The sequence below is a fragment of the Brassica rapa genome, chromosome A09 (genome assembly GCF_000309985.2).
Source record: "Brassica rapa cultivar Chiifu-401-42 chromosome A09, CAAS_Brap_v3.01, whole genome shotgun sequence".
Taxonomy (NCBI): Eukaryota; Viridiplantae; Streptophyta; class Magnoliopsida; order Brassicales; family Brassicaceae; genus Brassica; species Brassica rapa.
Window position 1 is genome coordinate 6,147,126 of NC_024803.2, and position 12,085 is coordinate 6,159,210.

A 12,085-nucleotide genomic window follows, 5' to 3' on the forward strand; every position below is an offset into this window, starting at 1 on the left:
TTTCAATGAATTTTCAAAAACATTTATAAATTATAAACTTATTAAAGATTTCACATTGAAAATTTTGTTATCGATGATTTAAATATTCAGTTATAAAATGATATGAATGATCATAGAACTGTATGATTATAAATTCTCATTTAATAAATGACTATATAAAATATACTATTCTTAGAAAAATAGGTTGGTCCATCTTGACTTACATTATATTTTTTATTAAACTAACTATCGAATTGATAAATAATCTACCAAAATTTTTTTTGCACTTTCCTTAATTAGAATCTACGAAATTACCTAATATGATTAACGTATATATGAAAATTAATTATTATGAATAATAAATATTTGATAACAATTTTGGTATCTTAGTTCTTTTTTTTTTAATTTTATATTATTGAACGATATTAAAAAATCACATTAAATATATAATAAAAACATTTATATTTTTTCTTATATGTTATATTTGAATTTTTCAAAACGTCTATATATTATTAGAAATTTGAATATTCCCACTCTGAAAATTTTGTGATCAATAAATTATTTTTTTGTTATAATAAGTTACAAATGATCATAAAATATAACGCATATGAATTTTTATTTAATAAATATTCAAACTAAATATATATATATATATATATATATATATATATATATATATAAACACTAATGATTTAAAGCAACAAGATTGGCTGATCAATTTAGTCGTCCAGTTGAAATCTTTCAAAAGTATGTGAAAGACTAAAATCAAAGTACTTATGGATTTAGAATAGTAGTTATATTTTACTTACCAAATACCGAAAAAACCGAACCGAACCGAAACCAATCCGATATCCGGATTGAACACCCGTAATCCAAATGAAGCCAAACTATTGTTTCATTCTTCAAAATATAATAAAAATAATAACTTAATCCCGCGCAAGGCGCGGGTCTTATCCTAGTAGCAGTTATATTTTTCTAGGTCAACCGACACTTTCTTCTAGCTTTTTTCACCTCTTTCATTCTTCTCTGATCATAGCAGTTATATTTTCATTTACAAAAATATCAACAAAGTAAGGTCAATTTTCTTTCTTTTCCTTAGAAGTAGATGAGAGAAGAAGATCAGCATTTACCTATACGAATAAATTAGGTCCTTTAATGTAAACTTTTTATATTTCTTCATATTTTATAGTTCTATTTGAGCCAATCTATCTGGTTTTATCAGCCGTGCCAGAAGCAGATACAAAAGCTGATGATGGCACATGGCAGCAAAACTATCAATTTTATTTTGACCTAAAGACAAAATTATATAATAAATACAGATGATTAGGTGATACTATGTTGTCTGTTAATGCTCATCGTGTATCTTCTTTAAACCCAATTTGCTTTTTAATTATCTCAAAATGTCTTTGAATATTCAAGTGTCTCTCTCTCTTGATTTTGTGTTTGTTTGTATCTGATAGTAGTTGCAACATAAGTTTTCTGACTTTTATATCTCTTACTTCCCTAAAAAAAATAGTAGTATTTTTAAAGAACAAACATCAAGTCTTGATTTATATTTATTTATATTATAGCGAATAAGTCATTAATTCCTCTGTAATTCGCATTTCGTATTAATTCTTTGCACATAGGAAGCAAAGGTAAATGGCATTGGAGAAAAACAAAAATGTGGATAATGTGAATTTGAAGCAGAGGAATATTGTCTTGGTTGGAATGTTGTTGTTGTTCATTTTTGTTCAACTTCTCGTGAGCTCTTCTTCTCTTACTTGTTAAATTTTAATCATTTATAGTTACTCTTTAGTCTTTACTAAGTATTTTTTTGTATGGTTCTGATTTATGGAACTTGGATGATATGATTCAGGTCGTGCCTTGAAAAACAAGTCATCATTGGATCGGTACTTAGAACTTTACAGTGAATTCTACTCAACAAAGAAGGTAGCTTCACGTCTTTTTATGGGTTTATTTCGAGTAAAGACACGATTCTTACCATTGGGTAACAGAGAATATTTGGGGTTTGAGAACAGATTGAGCTCAAAGGAGAAGTTTTGAAGGGAAACTCAGTACAAGCGGTTTGTTAAAGAGGCAAAGAGATACAACGCTATGTCCATTGTTGTTGGAGTTAAACATCAAAGAAAGTTAAGGTGAGAACTAAACACAGGGAGAAAAGTTTACTTATAAAAATTGATATTCTCTTACTAATTTTTTATATGTTTTATTAAGTCTTAAAGTAGCTAAAGGCTGCGCAAAAGAGCTTCCGCCAACAACTGATGTTTTGGCCATCTACAGAGGAAATATATTCTTTAGACGTTCCAACTATTACCAACCACCTCTTGGTTCGTTGGTTCTCTTACATCATTTAAGAAAAAAACTATGTCTATATACCATTCTTTAAACTGGTTGACCAGAAATGATTTTTGTTCTTCTTGCAGCTCAAAATACAAGTCCAAGACCAAGTTCTGAGCTTTATAATGGGACTTTCAGACAAAGACATCGAACTCAAAACCGAAGAATCGACAGTTAAAAGCCGAGTTCTCGAGATAACAAGCCAAGAGAGGAGGAGAGTTTCGGGTAGATCGCTTTCTCTTCCACATGTAGAGGTAATGGACCAGAAACCAGGTTGGCCGCTGCTAAGAACAACCACTTTGGCTACTCCTGTGGTTCAACATCAGACTCGAAAAGTCTCAGTTGTCAACTGGGTCATGAGCTTGCCTGAACGGTTTCCAAATCTGACTTCTCAACAAAGCTTTTGCGATTCACAACTTAAAGACATACTAAAGGAAATAAACAAATGGTTTAGCTATGATGTTCTTAAGACAGCAACATCTGATTTCTCTTCAGGTACTATCTTATAAATCTGTTTTTTTCTATTCTCTATGTCACTTTATGTTCATCTGATTCTTGTTTTTTTCTTTTATTACAGAGAATCTAATCGGAAAAGGAGGATGTAACGAAGTCTATAAAGGGGTTCTTGAAGATGGGAAAGAAGTTGCGGTGAAGATCTTGAAATCATCTGGTAAAGAAGCAGTGAATGATTTTATTCAAGAAGTGAGAATAATCTCTTCTTTGAGTCACCAAAACATCTCTCCTCTGATCGGTATCTGCGTTCACTACAACGACCTAATCTCGGTTTACAATCTCTCATCCAGAGGAAGTTTAGAAGAAGCCCTTCAGGGTTAGCACAATACTAGTCTACTCTTTAAACCATCTTTGACACAACATATATTAAGTATGGTTTATATAATTTCTGCAGGTAAGCATGTATTGGAATGGGAAGAGAGATTCCAGATAGCAATTGGGTTAGGGAAAGCTCTTGATTATCTTCATAACCAATGTTCTAATCCTGTGATCCACAGAGATGTTAAATCTTCCAATGTTCTCCTCTCGGATGAGTTTGAACCTCAGGTATTGAGAACTAGTGACTTAGAACTCGTAAAATATATTAACAAACTCATAACCATTTGAGTCATTTCTTGTGAGAAAAGCTTTCGGATTTCGGGCTTTCGATGTGGGGTTCAAACTCTAGTGGATACACAATACAAAGGGACGTGGTGGGGACGTTTGGATACCTAGCTCCTGAGTACTTCATGTACGGAAAAGTCAGCGATAAAGTCGATGTTTATGCCTTTGGTGTAGTTTTGCTTGAACTCATATCAGGAAGAATTACTATTTCGTTTGATAGCCCAAGAGGACAAGAGAGTTTGGTCATGTGGGTAAGTGTTTGTTTTTTGGTTACTTGTGATGCAAGAAACCAACGTTGAAACCTAAAAAAGAAATTACTTGGGTTGCAGGCAATACCGATGATTGAAAAAGGCGATGCAAAAGAGCTCTTGGATCCTAAGAGCGTCCGCAACGGGGGTTCATCCCGAATCCTTAACGCTAAAGCATATGTTAGTTTTAATATAATAATAATATTTAGGCTAACAAACGTAAGGATTGGTCCGTAATTAGGAGGTTTAAGGACTTGATCCTTGTGGTACGTGGCCGAATTTGAGTGGATCGTTCGTTAAAGCTGGAGATTTATTAGTTTTTTAGAATCAGTCTTCTTCTTCCCCTCAGCGATCGTCGGAGAGATATTTTCCCGTCGAAGAAAATGAGGATTGACGATAACGAAGGCGTCTCAGCTTCCAGCAAGCACCTGGTCTTCGCTTACTACGTCACTGGACACGGCTTCGGTCACGCCACCCGCGTCGTCGAGGTTTTCCTTCTCACTCTCTCTCTCTCTCTCTGCATCATTCTTATCTGTGACTACTGCGTTAGTTCGATCGTGGCTAATTTGTGGCAATTCAGGTTGTCCGTCACTTGATCGCAGCAGGGCACGACGTTCTTGTCGTCACCGGCGCGCCTGATTTCGTCTTCACGTCCAAGATTCAGTCTCCTAGGCTTAAGATTCGAAAGGTTTCTATCGATCATTTACTTGCTTACTCTTTCAATTGTTTACTGGAAACATAAGGATATATTGATTAATTGGCGATTGTTAGGTTCTTTTGGACTGTGGAGCTGTGCAAGCTGATGCTCTGACTGTAGATCGTCTTGCCTCCTTAGAAAAGGTTTTAACTCATGTGATCACTTGTAAATGATTATTGGTCTTATCTTGATTGCAATTTCCAGTTTATGAGCTTTACACTTTTTTGTGATGCTGCGTCTTCCACAGTATGTGGAAACAGCTGTGGTTCCTCGAGCTGAAATCTTGAAAACAGAAGTGGAGTGGCTTCATTCTATCAAAGCTGATTTCGTGGTAATTAACTTTTTCTTTTCATACAATCTCTCGGCTCATCGTTAACTTATCTTGGACTTTTGCTTTGTAAAATTCACCTGGAGAATTTTTCACGTTTGTTAAACACAGGTGTCTGATGTTGTCCCCGTAGCGTGCCGTGCAGCGGCTGATGCTGGCATACGTTCTGTCTGTGTCACCAATTTCAGGTGACGTTTTTTAATATCCTACTTTCAGTTTTGTTTGGCCTCCTGAGGTCTTGAGCATGTTGTAGTCCACGTTCACAACCTAGCTTTTGTTATCAAGTGTTCAATTCCCCTGTTTTAGAAGAAAATGTTTATAGTGAAAATATAGTTACAAATTGATTTTCTCCGATGATCGAATTGAATAGCGCAAATTGGTTTCATGCTCAGCTTGATCCTTGAAGTTAGACTTTCCATTGATTCATGATTAACCAAAAATTTGATGCTGAATGGTTGAGCTAGGATTCAATGTAGGTGACACCATTGCACACATCATTTTTAATTATAATCCTTAACTATTCAAAAAGTAAAAAAAAACAAAAAAAATTAATATTCTAATCCTAAGGACTCGACCTCCCAGCCTCACCGTTGCGCATGCTCTAACATTTCAGGGAGTTTAGATGAGGCACAGTTTCAGAAAACGGTTCTTGCTGCTAGATGTTGCCTTACAAGAGCAGCTACTCACCGTCCCAATATCAGAGAGGTTATAACTGATTTCAAGTGTTGGATCCTCTGCTCTAGCCATGAATTGCACCAAGATCTAACCATTTGGTCTCATTTTTATTTACATTTCTGCAGATACTCAAGCTGCTAAGAGGAGAAGATGAGGTAGAGAAATGGGTGAAGAAAGTGGAAGAAGATGAGGACTGTTTCGATGACGATGAGGTTTACCCAAATTCGAACAAAGATTTACACTTGAGCCTCGCCATGCTGGGCATTGAGGATAATGACTCGGTTTCAGTCGGCAGCTTGGAGAGAAGTAGCCGTAGCATATTTTCTTCCTCTTCCTCGCAGGAGCTTCAGTCTTAATTAGGGAGTGTGCTTAGTGTCTCGAGTTTTCTCAGAGATATCAAGCTGGATATAAGTACTCTGACTTGGCTTTTGCTACTACCATTGCGGAAAAGAAATGTTTTTCTTAAGAAAAATCATTGAAACTATAAATAAAAATATACTCAACCAGTTACAAAATAGATTATAAATATGATTAGTTATACAATTTTTGATAAATTCAAAAATTACCCGAAATATAACAATATGTTAGAAACTGAAACATCAAAAATTCATTAAAACATCTCATATTTCACAACAGAAAAAGTATATTAGATATATTAATAGTCCTAAAAGAGGATATGTTCTACAATGTCTTATATATTACAAAATCTCTATAAAATTATTTGAGATCTTAGTCTCTTAAGCTTCGTAGTCATGTTAATTACCACAATAATCAGTTACATTAGGTAGTTTTAAGAATTAAAATTATGTAATTGTCACTATTAACATTGCTATTTTAGTTTTTATAAATAACTTTTATTTTATTTTTCTAAATATATATATATATAAGAAAATATTTCCAAAATAATCTGGGGTGTTTTTTTTTTAAAGTCAGCAATATATAAGTACTTGATTAGTAAGCATTAGTTTACATATAATTACTTTTAAAAACTGTTGTAGTTTCTTCTATCCTTAGTATGAAACAACATATATCAAGTTATATAAATTTTTATAATATATATTTAAAATTAAGAAAAATAATCAAACTAAATGAAAAAAAAAACAAAACTATTCACATTTTAGCCTAAATATATGAGAAAAACAGTTATAATTTAGAAAAATTGTTGCAATTCAATATGTTTAAACATAAATAATTAACTGCTCTAAATTTTGGTATCTAAATATGTCAACTAAAATAATAATATAATTTTAAAACAGTTTTTATTTAATTTAATGCATTTGTATCATATTTATGTTCTTATGCACCAACAAAATATCTAGTTATTTTGTAAATATTTATATACTCAGTGAGCCACCTGGTAAAAATTTTAAAGATGTAAATCAAAGCTAATTATATTCGTGGTTTTATACCCTTTTTCACTTTAAAATTACGTAAGTTATGCAAGTCAACACAAGTATTGTCAAAAATCGTTTGTTTTCCATATGTGTAATTTTGGGTAATCATGGCACCGATATCTATACTATTAAAAGAGAAGTCATGACTTCTTTCATGTGTGATATTTTAAATAGACCATTCCTAGAAAGTTGTTTACATTATTTTTTTGTATTTTCGTAACAATATCCTAACAAGATATTTAATTATCTTTTTATTCCATCAAAATATTATTAATAATGGATAATTTTGAAAATATATTTATTCCATCAATATATAATTATAGGTGCATATAACCATTTATAATCTACTTAATAATAATAACATTTAATTATTCTAGAGTTAATACCTGCACATGATCTAATTAATAATAATAACAATTAACATTTATTATGCAAATAAAATAATGTTAGAATTTCACCATGCAAATAATAAAATCAAATCAAATATTAAAATCCTAACACTATTGTATTTTCATAATAAGTGTTATTATTATTAATTATGTTATACATTATACATGTATCAATATTTATATAGATGTTGTGTTAACAAACATGTATTGATAAATATATAATATTTTTAATATATATATATACTGTAGTGATGAATTTTTCATGCGTGATTTTTTCATTTGGATTATTCTTTAAAATTTTATCAAATTTTACATGAATTAATTATAATATTTATCTTTTTAATTGAATAACAATAAATACTTTTTAAGAAAGTTCTAAAAATATTTTTAAAATATTTTCGGAATAAATTTAAGTTTTATATCCAAAAGTAATTAGTTTTAATTTTAGCTATCATAAACTATAATTAGAAATTAAAATTTATTTTAGTTTCGATTTATATTGAAAATGTAAAATTATATAAAGTGTTATAATTATATATTCACTGGTAATAACAATTTAAACTGATTAATTTTCAAAAATAAAATTTACAAAGATTTTGTTAGAAATATTCATTTCTATTTCAAATTAAAAGAAGATATTTTATCCAACTTAGTGTATTTATCAAATATGATATTTACTACAAACATATTTTGAAGTACAATGTATTATAGTTTTTCTTTAAAAGAAATTTTTTACAGTATCTTAAAAAAATATATTTTCTACTGTATAGATCTAATTTAATTTGATTTCATATAAATTTAAAATAAAAAAGTATGTAACGTAATATTGTTATATAACAAAGTTTCCAAAATAATTTTTGTTACAAAAATACAAAATTTATAGTAATAATATATAAGCCACGTAAACATAGCTATTATAGAATTACATAATATATAACACTAAATTATATTAAGTTATTGGTAAATTTTGTTATATAATCTAAAATATTTTAGTATATAAATAAAAAAACTCCGCACGGTTGTACTGGTCAAGATCTAGTGTATATTAAGAAAAGGAAAAAAAAAAATGTTGACCGTTTAGAGAAAAATCTCTGCAACTTGTTCGTACGTCCATGTCCTTGCGCCATCTGTTAATACGCTTCTTATCATCAAATGCACTAGTGCCCTTTTCGTCTCTAGGGTTTCCTTTCCTAATATCATCGCCTCTTTCACTCTTATCGCCGATTCTCCTCTCACGTTTATCAGTTCCAGATTAATTGGATGCTTGACTTTCATCTGAATCGTTTGAATTTGTGTGTTTCCCTCTGTGATTAGGTCTTGACTTGATCGTGAAAGCTCGAGTCTTGTTTGGTTTCAAGCACAACTGTATCCAGAAAGTGTCTTAATTTTTGTTTGGTAATAAGACCAAACAAAAGCGAAGAGTTTAAGAGGTTGCTGTAATGATGGACGACGGTGAGCTTGAGTTTCCACCTAGCAGCAGTTCCATGGATTCTTTCCTGGAAGAGCTTCTCAAGGACTCTCATGCTTGTACCCACACTCACACTTGTAACCCTCCCGGACCAGAGAACACACATACACACACATGTCTCCACGTCCACACCAAGATCCTTCCTGCTGCTCAGAGCGACGACAAAGAAACTACCGATGACACGTCGGAGTCTTCAGGGAAAAGGAGCAAGAAGAGGCCTTCGGGGAACCGAGAAGCGGTTAGAAAGTATAGAGAGAAGAAGAAGGCTAAAGCGGCTTCCTTGGAGGATGAAGTGTTAAGGCTCAGGGCTGTGAATAATCAGCTGATGAAGAGGCTGCAAGGTCAAGCTGCGCTGGAAGCCGAGGTTACGAGGCTTAAGTGTTTGCTTGTGGATATAAGAGGAAGGATAGAAGGAGAGATTGGTGCCTTCCCTTATCAAAAACCGCAGCCTTTCTCGTATAGGATGCAGCCTTGCAATATGCCGTGCGATGTTGACGACTTGTACTGCCTTCAGAATGGGAACAGTGGAGAAGGTATATTGATGAATGGGCAAGGGCTAAATGGTTGTGAGTTTGACCAGCTTCAATGCTTGGGTGATCAGAATCTAGCTGGCTGTAGTAATGGAAATGGAACATTCGATGTGGATGCATCGGGTGCTAATAAGAGTAAAGGTGAAACTCTAACACCTTAGGATTTATTTAGTAGAGGTACTTTTAATACAGTTTTCTTTTATGTTATGATCTCTTGAACTCGTGGTGTTTACTCTTGTTTTGCAACAGGTGGGACATGTGCAGCTAAAGCAGTTTGAAGTATCATCATCAATCATGTAGTACTATTAATTTTCTTCACAAGGCTATAGTTATTATTTTCCAATAAGTAGGAGAGTTCAACTGCATCACCAGCTTTCTTCAGGTCCCCCTTTGTGCTATTATCATTTTTTATAGTCTCTTTTTGTTTCTTCTCATGTAATTGTATTTCCTTGTTGAGCTAGTAGCAAGACTTGTTAATATTCAAATCGAATTATGCCAAGTGATTTTTGCCATTTGGTTTTGTGTTTTAGTAGCTTCTTTCTTTAAGCTATTATGTTGTGAGATTATAATGATTCTTGAATCTAACAATAAGCAAGTTCAGTATTAGCACAGCAACTGAACTGTTGCAGGCTCGGTTTTGGAGATCTAGAGTCTAATTTTAGCCAAAGTACAATTTTGAAACGGAGAATCCAAACATGGTTACATTACCAGACAGAGTTGTCTTGTCATGCTGGTAATAATACAGACAAAGCTCGTCTTTTAGAAACTATGTCTTGAGTAATGGAGAGACTCCAGTAATTTCTTAATTTTTTCATGACTGTTTGATGTCCTCTTCGATCTCATCTTCATCTTCATCTCGATAGATGCTTTCCGCCATTTGCCAGACCTGAAGACTGTTGTCTTCTGCTACACTTGCAATGACCCAAGGCTCGTTTTTGTTCCAAGCAAAATCTGATATCTTAGCCTTGTGGCCACCGTGAGAAAAGAGCAACTCTGGTGGACCATCTTCTGCATCCAACTCTATCTCAAGCTGCTCTTCTCCAACCCTGTCAAAACAAAAGACGGCTTCCTCAACGTTAACCAATCTTCAGAATAAAAAGTTCTATATTCAGAGTTCTTCTGTAACGGAGATGATGATTGTACCTGTTCAGGTCCCAGACCATCAGCCTTCTATCTTCACCGGAAGATGCAAGCACTGTTTCATGGTTAGGATCCCACTCCACTTGGAAAACCTCACCCCTGTAATCAAAATCTTTCATTTAAATGGTGGATGTTTACAGCAATACGGACTCAGTGAACATCTAAAACATTTGGCTTTGACATAATATATAAGAAAATGTAAAAGAACATACTCGTGGCTGCTCAAGACGTGCAATGGCACATTCAGCTTCCGGAGGTCAAACAAGGCAACAGTTGAGTCTGACGAAGCTGTTGCTAAAACCCATTCGTTGAACGGATTGAAAGACAAATAATTCACCTGAGAACACACAATAAAGCAACTAAGCATGACATCTGGCGACCATAACTACAGAACATGCAAGCTTGCCATTTCCAAATTCTCACTCAAGTCATTAGATACTAAAGTATGGGCTTTTACCTCTTTCTCGTGAACTTTCACTTGGTGTTGCATTTGGTTTGTCCGCGTGTCCCATATCACCAATCGACCATCATCACCAGCAGAACCAAAAAGGTTCTCGTTCTTCATGTGCCACGCTACATCTTCCACAGCGCATTCATGTCCCTAAAAACCATAACATGATAGCAAAATTAGAACCAGAAAAAAAAATCACCGTCTTCTTGAAGCAAAACAGGAGCCCTGTTCCAACTTACCTCGTACACAAACATTGCATTCAGAACCTTATCTTGCGGCGTAGCTGAAACATCCCAAAGGCAGATCTTCTTATCCTGCGAACCACTCAGAAGATAACCTTCCTTGAACGGACTCCAAGACAATCCATACCCTTCCATGTCGTGCCCCACCAGCCTCAGATCAGGATCACAATCACTAGTCTGAGGCTTCGAAGCGTGCTTGGCGTAATCAAACAGAAACACCTCACACCCACTCGTCTTCGCACCGACGAGAGTGGGCTTTTGAGGCATGCACCGCGCTCTGTTCACTTCTCCATCGACACGTATCTTCTGCCTAATCTCCACCTACCAACAAAGAACACGATTAGAGAAATTGAAGTTGAACAGAAACAGAGCACACGATGAGTGTAAAACGAAGGTGCACAAGTGATTTATATAGAATCATAATCTACCCGGTATAAACCGGTTCTAACTAACCAAACCAACTGTAACTATATACACACTCTAATAAACACGTCGTTTCATCGAACACATGGTGCGCATACAACACTTTCAGCGAATCGAATTACCTTAGGGACTATGGGATCTTGATTTGTGCCGCCTAACCCTGGCTCGGCGTCGGGAGTTGGGATGACGGCGTCGGCGACCATGAGGAAATCTTGAGCGTCGCCGGAAGTGTGGGTTCCGAGGATGAGCTTGTGGACGCCGAAGTGAGGATCCGCAGCGTAAGGAGAGGGGGGAGATGGGACCCAGTGGACGGTGAGGGAGGGCCACTCGAGAGGGTTGGAGATCATGAGGTCGTAGAGGAACGGTGTGTTCTTCTTCCATATAGAGAAATCCTCCTCTACCTGATCCATTCCAGCATCCTCCTTACCTTCTTCTGCCATCTCTCTCTCTCTCTCTTCTCTCAGTCTAGAATCGACTTCTCTCTCTCTTTGGTCTGTGTGTTGAGGGTTTTCTATGTTCTATTTTCCCGCCAATTTGCGATGTACATGCGAGTTGTTTGAGTTTTCTACAAATGAACGATGTGCCGTTTTTTGGTTGAAGACCAGCATGCATTTGTTTTATATTAGTAGGCCTATTATCGAGTTATGAATTTATGGGCTTTCATA

General features: G+C 34.6%; 3 protein-coding genes across 6 annotated transcripts; 2 read left to right on the forward strand and 1 right to left on the reverse strand.

The window, feature by feature from the left end:
• The first annotated feature begins 949 nt into the window (after nt 1-949).
• On the forward strand, nt 950-6,514 carry LOC103837780 (receptor-like cytosolic serine/threonine-protein kinase RBK1). The gene is given in 14 exon segments (XM_018654260.2): nt 950-1,687; nt 1,690-1,722; nt 1,838-1,911; nt 2,001-2,047; nt 2,049-2,117; nt 2,197-2,309; nt 2,406-2,446; nt 2,448-2,814; nt 2,897-3,148; nt 3,227-3,378; nt 3,459-3,686; nt 3,765-3,810; nt 5,310-5,413; nt 5,509-6,514. Coding segments are annotated over 14 exon segments (1,824 nt in total). The 5' UTR covers nt 950-1,620; the 3' UTR covers nt 5,740-6,514.
• A 1,673-nt stretch (nt 6,515-8,187) lies between these two features.
• Nucleotides 8,188-9,693, forward strand: LOC103837781 (basic leucine zipper 23). Of its 4 annotated transcripts, none has more exons than XM_009114154.3 (3): nt 8,188-8,270; nt 8,481-9,305; nt 9,414-9,650. In XM_009114154.3, exons 2-3 carry the CDS (start codon nt 8,606-8,608, stop codon nt 9,440-9,442), a joined length of 729 nt encoding a protein of 242 aa, XP_009112402.1. In that variant the 5' UTR covers nt 8,188-8,270; nt 8,481-8,605; the 3' UTR covers nt 9,443-9,650. The 4 variants fall into 4 exon arrangements, with proteins under 4 accessions (XP_009112402.1, XP_009112403.1, XP_033134153.1 ...); XM_033278261.1 differs by lacking the exon at nt 8,188-8,270 and adding an exon at nt 8,330-8,346; XM_009114155.1 differs by lacking the exon at nt 8,188-8,270 and having other exon boundaries at nt 8,277-9,341; nt 9,414-9,693.
• A 40-nt stretch (nt 9,694-9,733) lies between these two features.
• On the reverse strand, nt 9,734-11,927 carry LOC103837783 (WD-40 repeat-containing protein MSI2). The gene is made up of 6 exons (XM_009114156.3): nt 11,543-11,927; nt 10,995-11,318; nt 10,762-10,905; nt 10,517-10,641; nt 10,308-10,403; nt 9,734-10,210 (listed from the first exon to the last, which is right to left on the reverse strand). Exons 1-6 carry the CDS (start codon nt 11,858-11,860, stop codon nt 9,976-9,978), a joined length of 1,242 nt encoding a protein of 413 aa, XP_009112404.1. The 5' UTR covers nt 11,861-11,927; the 3' UTR covers nt 9,734-9,975.
• Between the last annotated feature and the right edge of the window lie 158 nt (nt 11,928-12,085).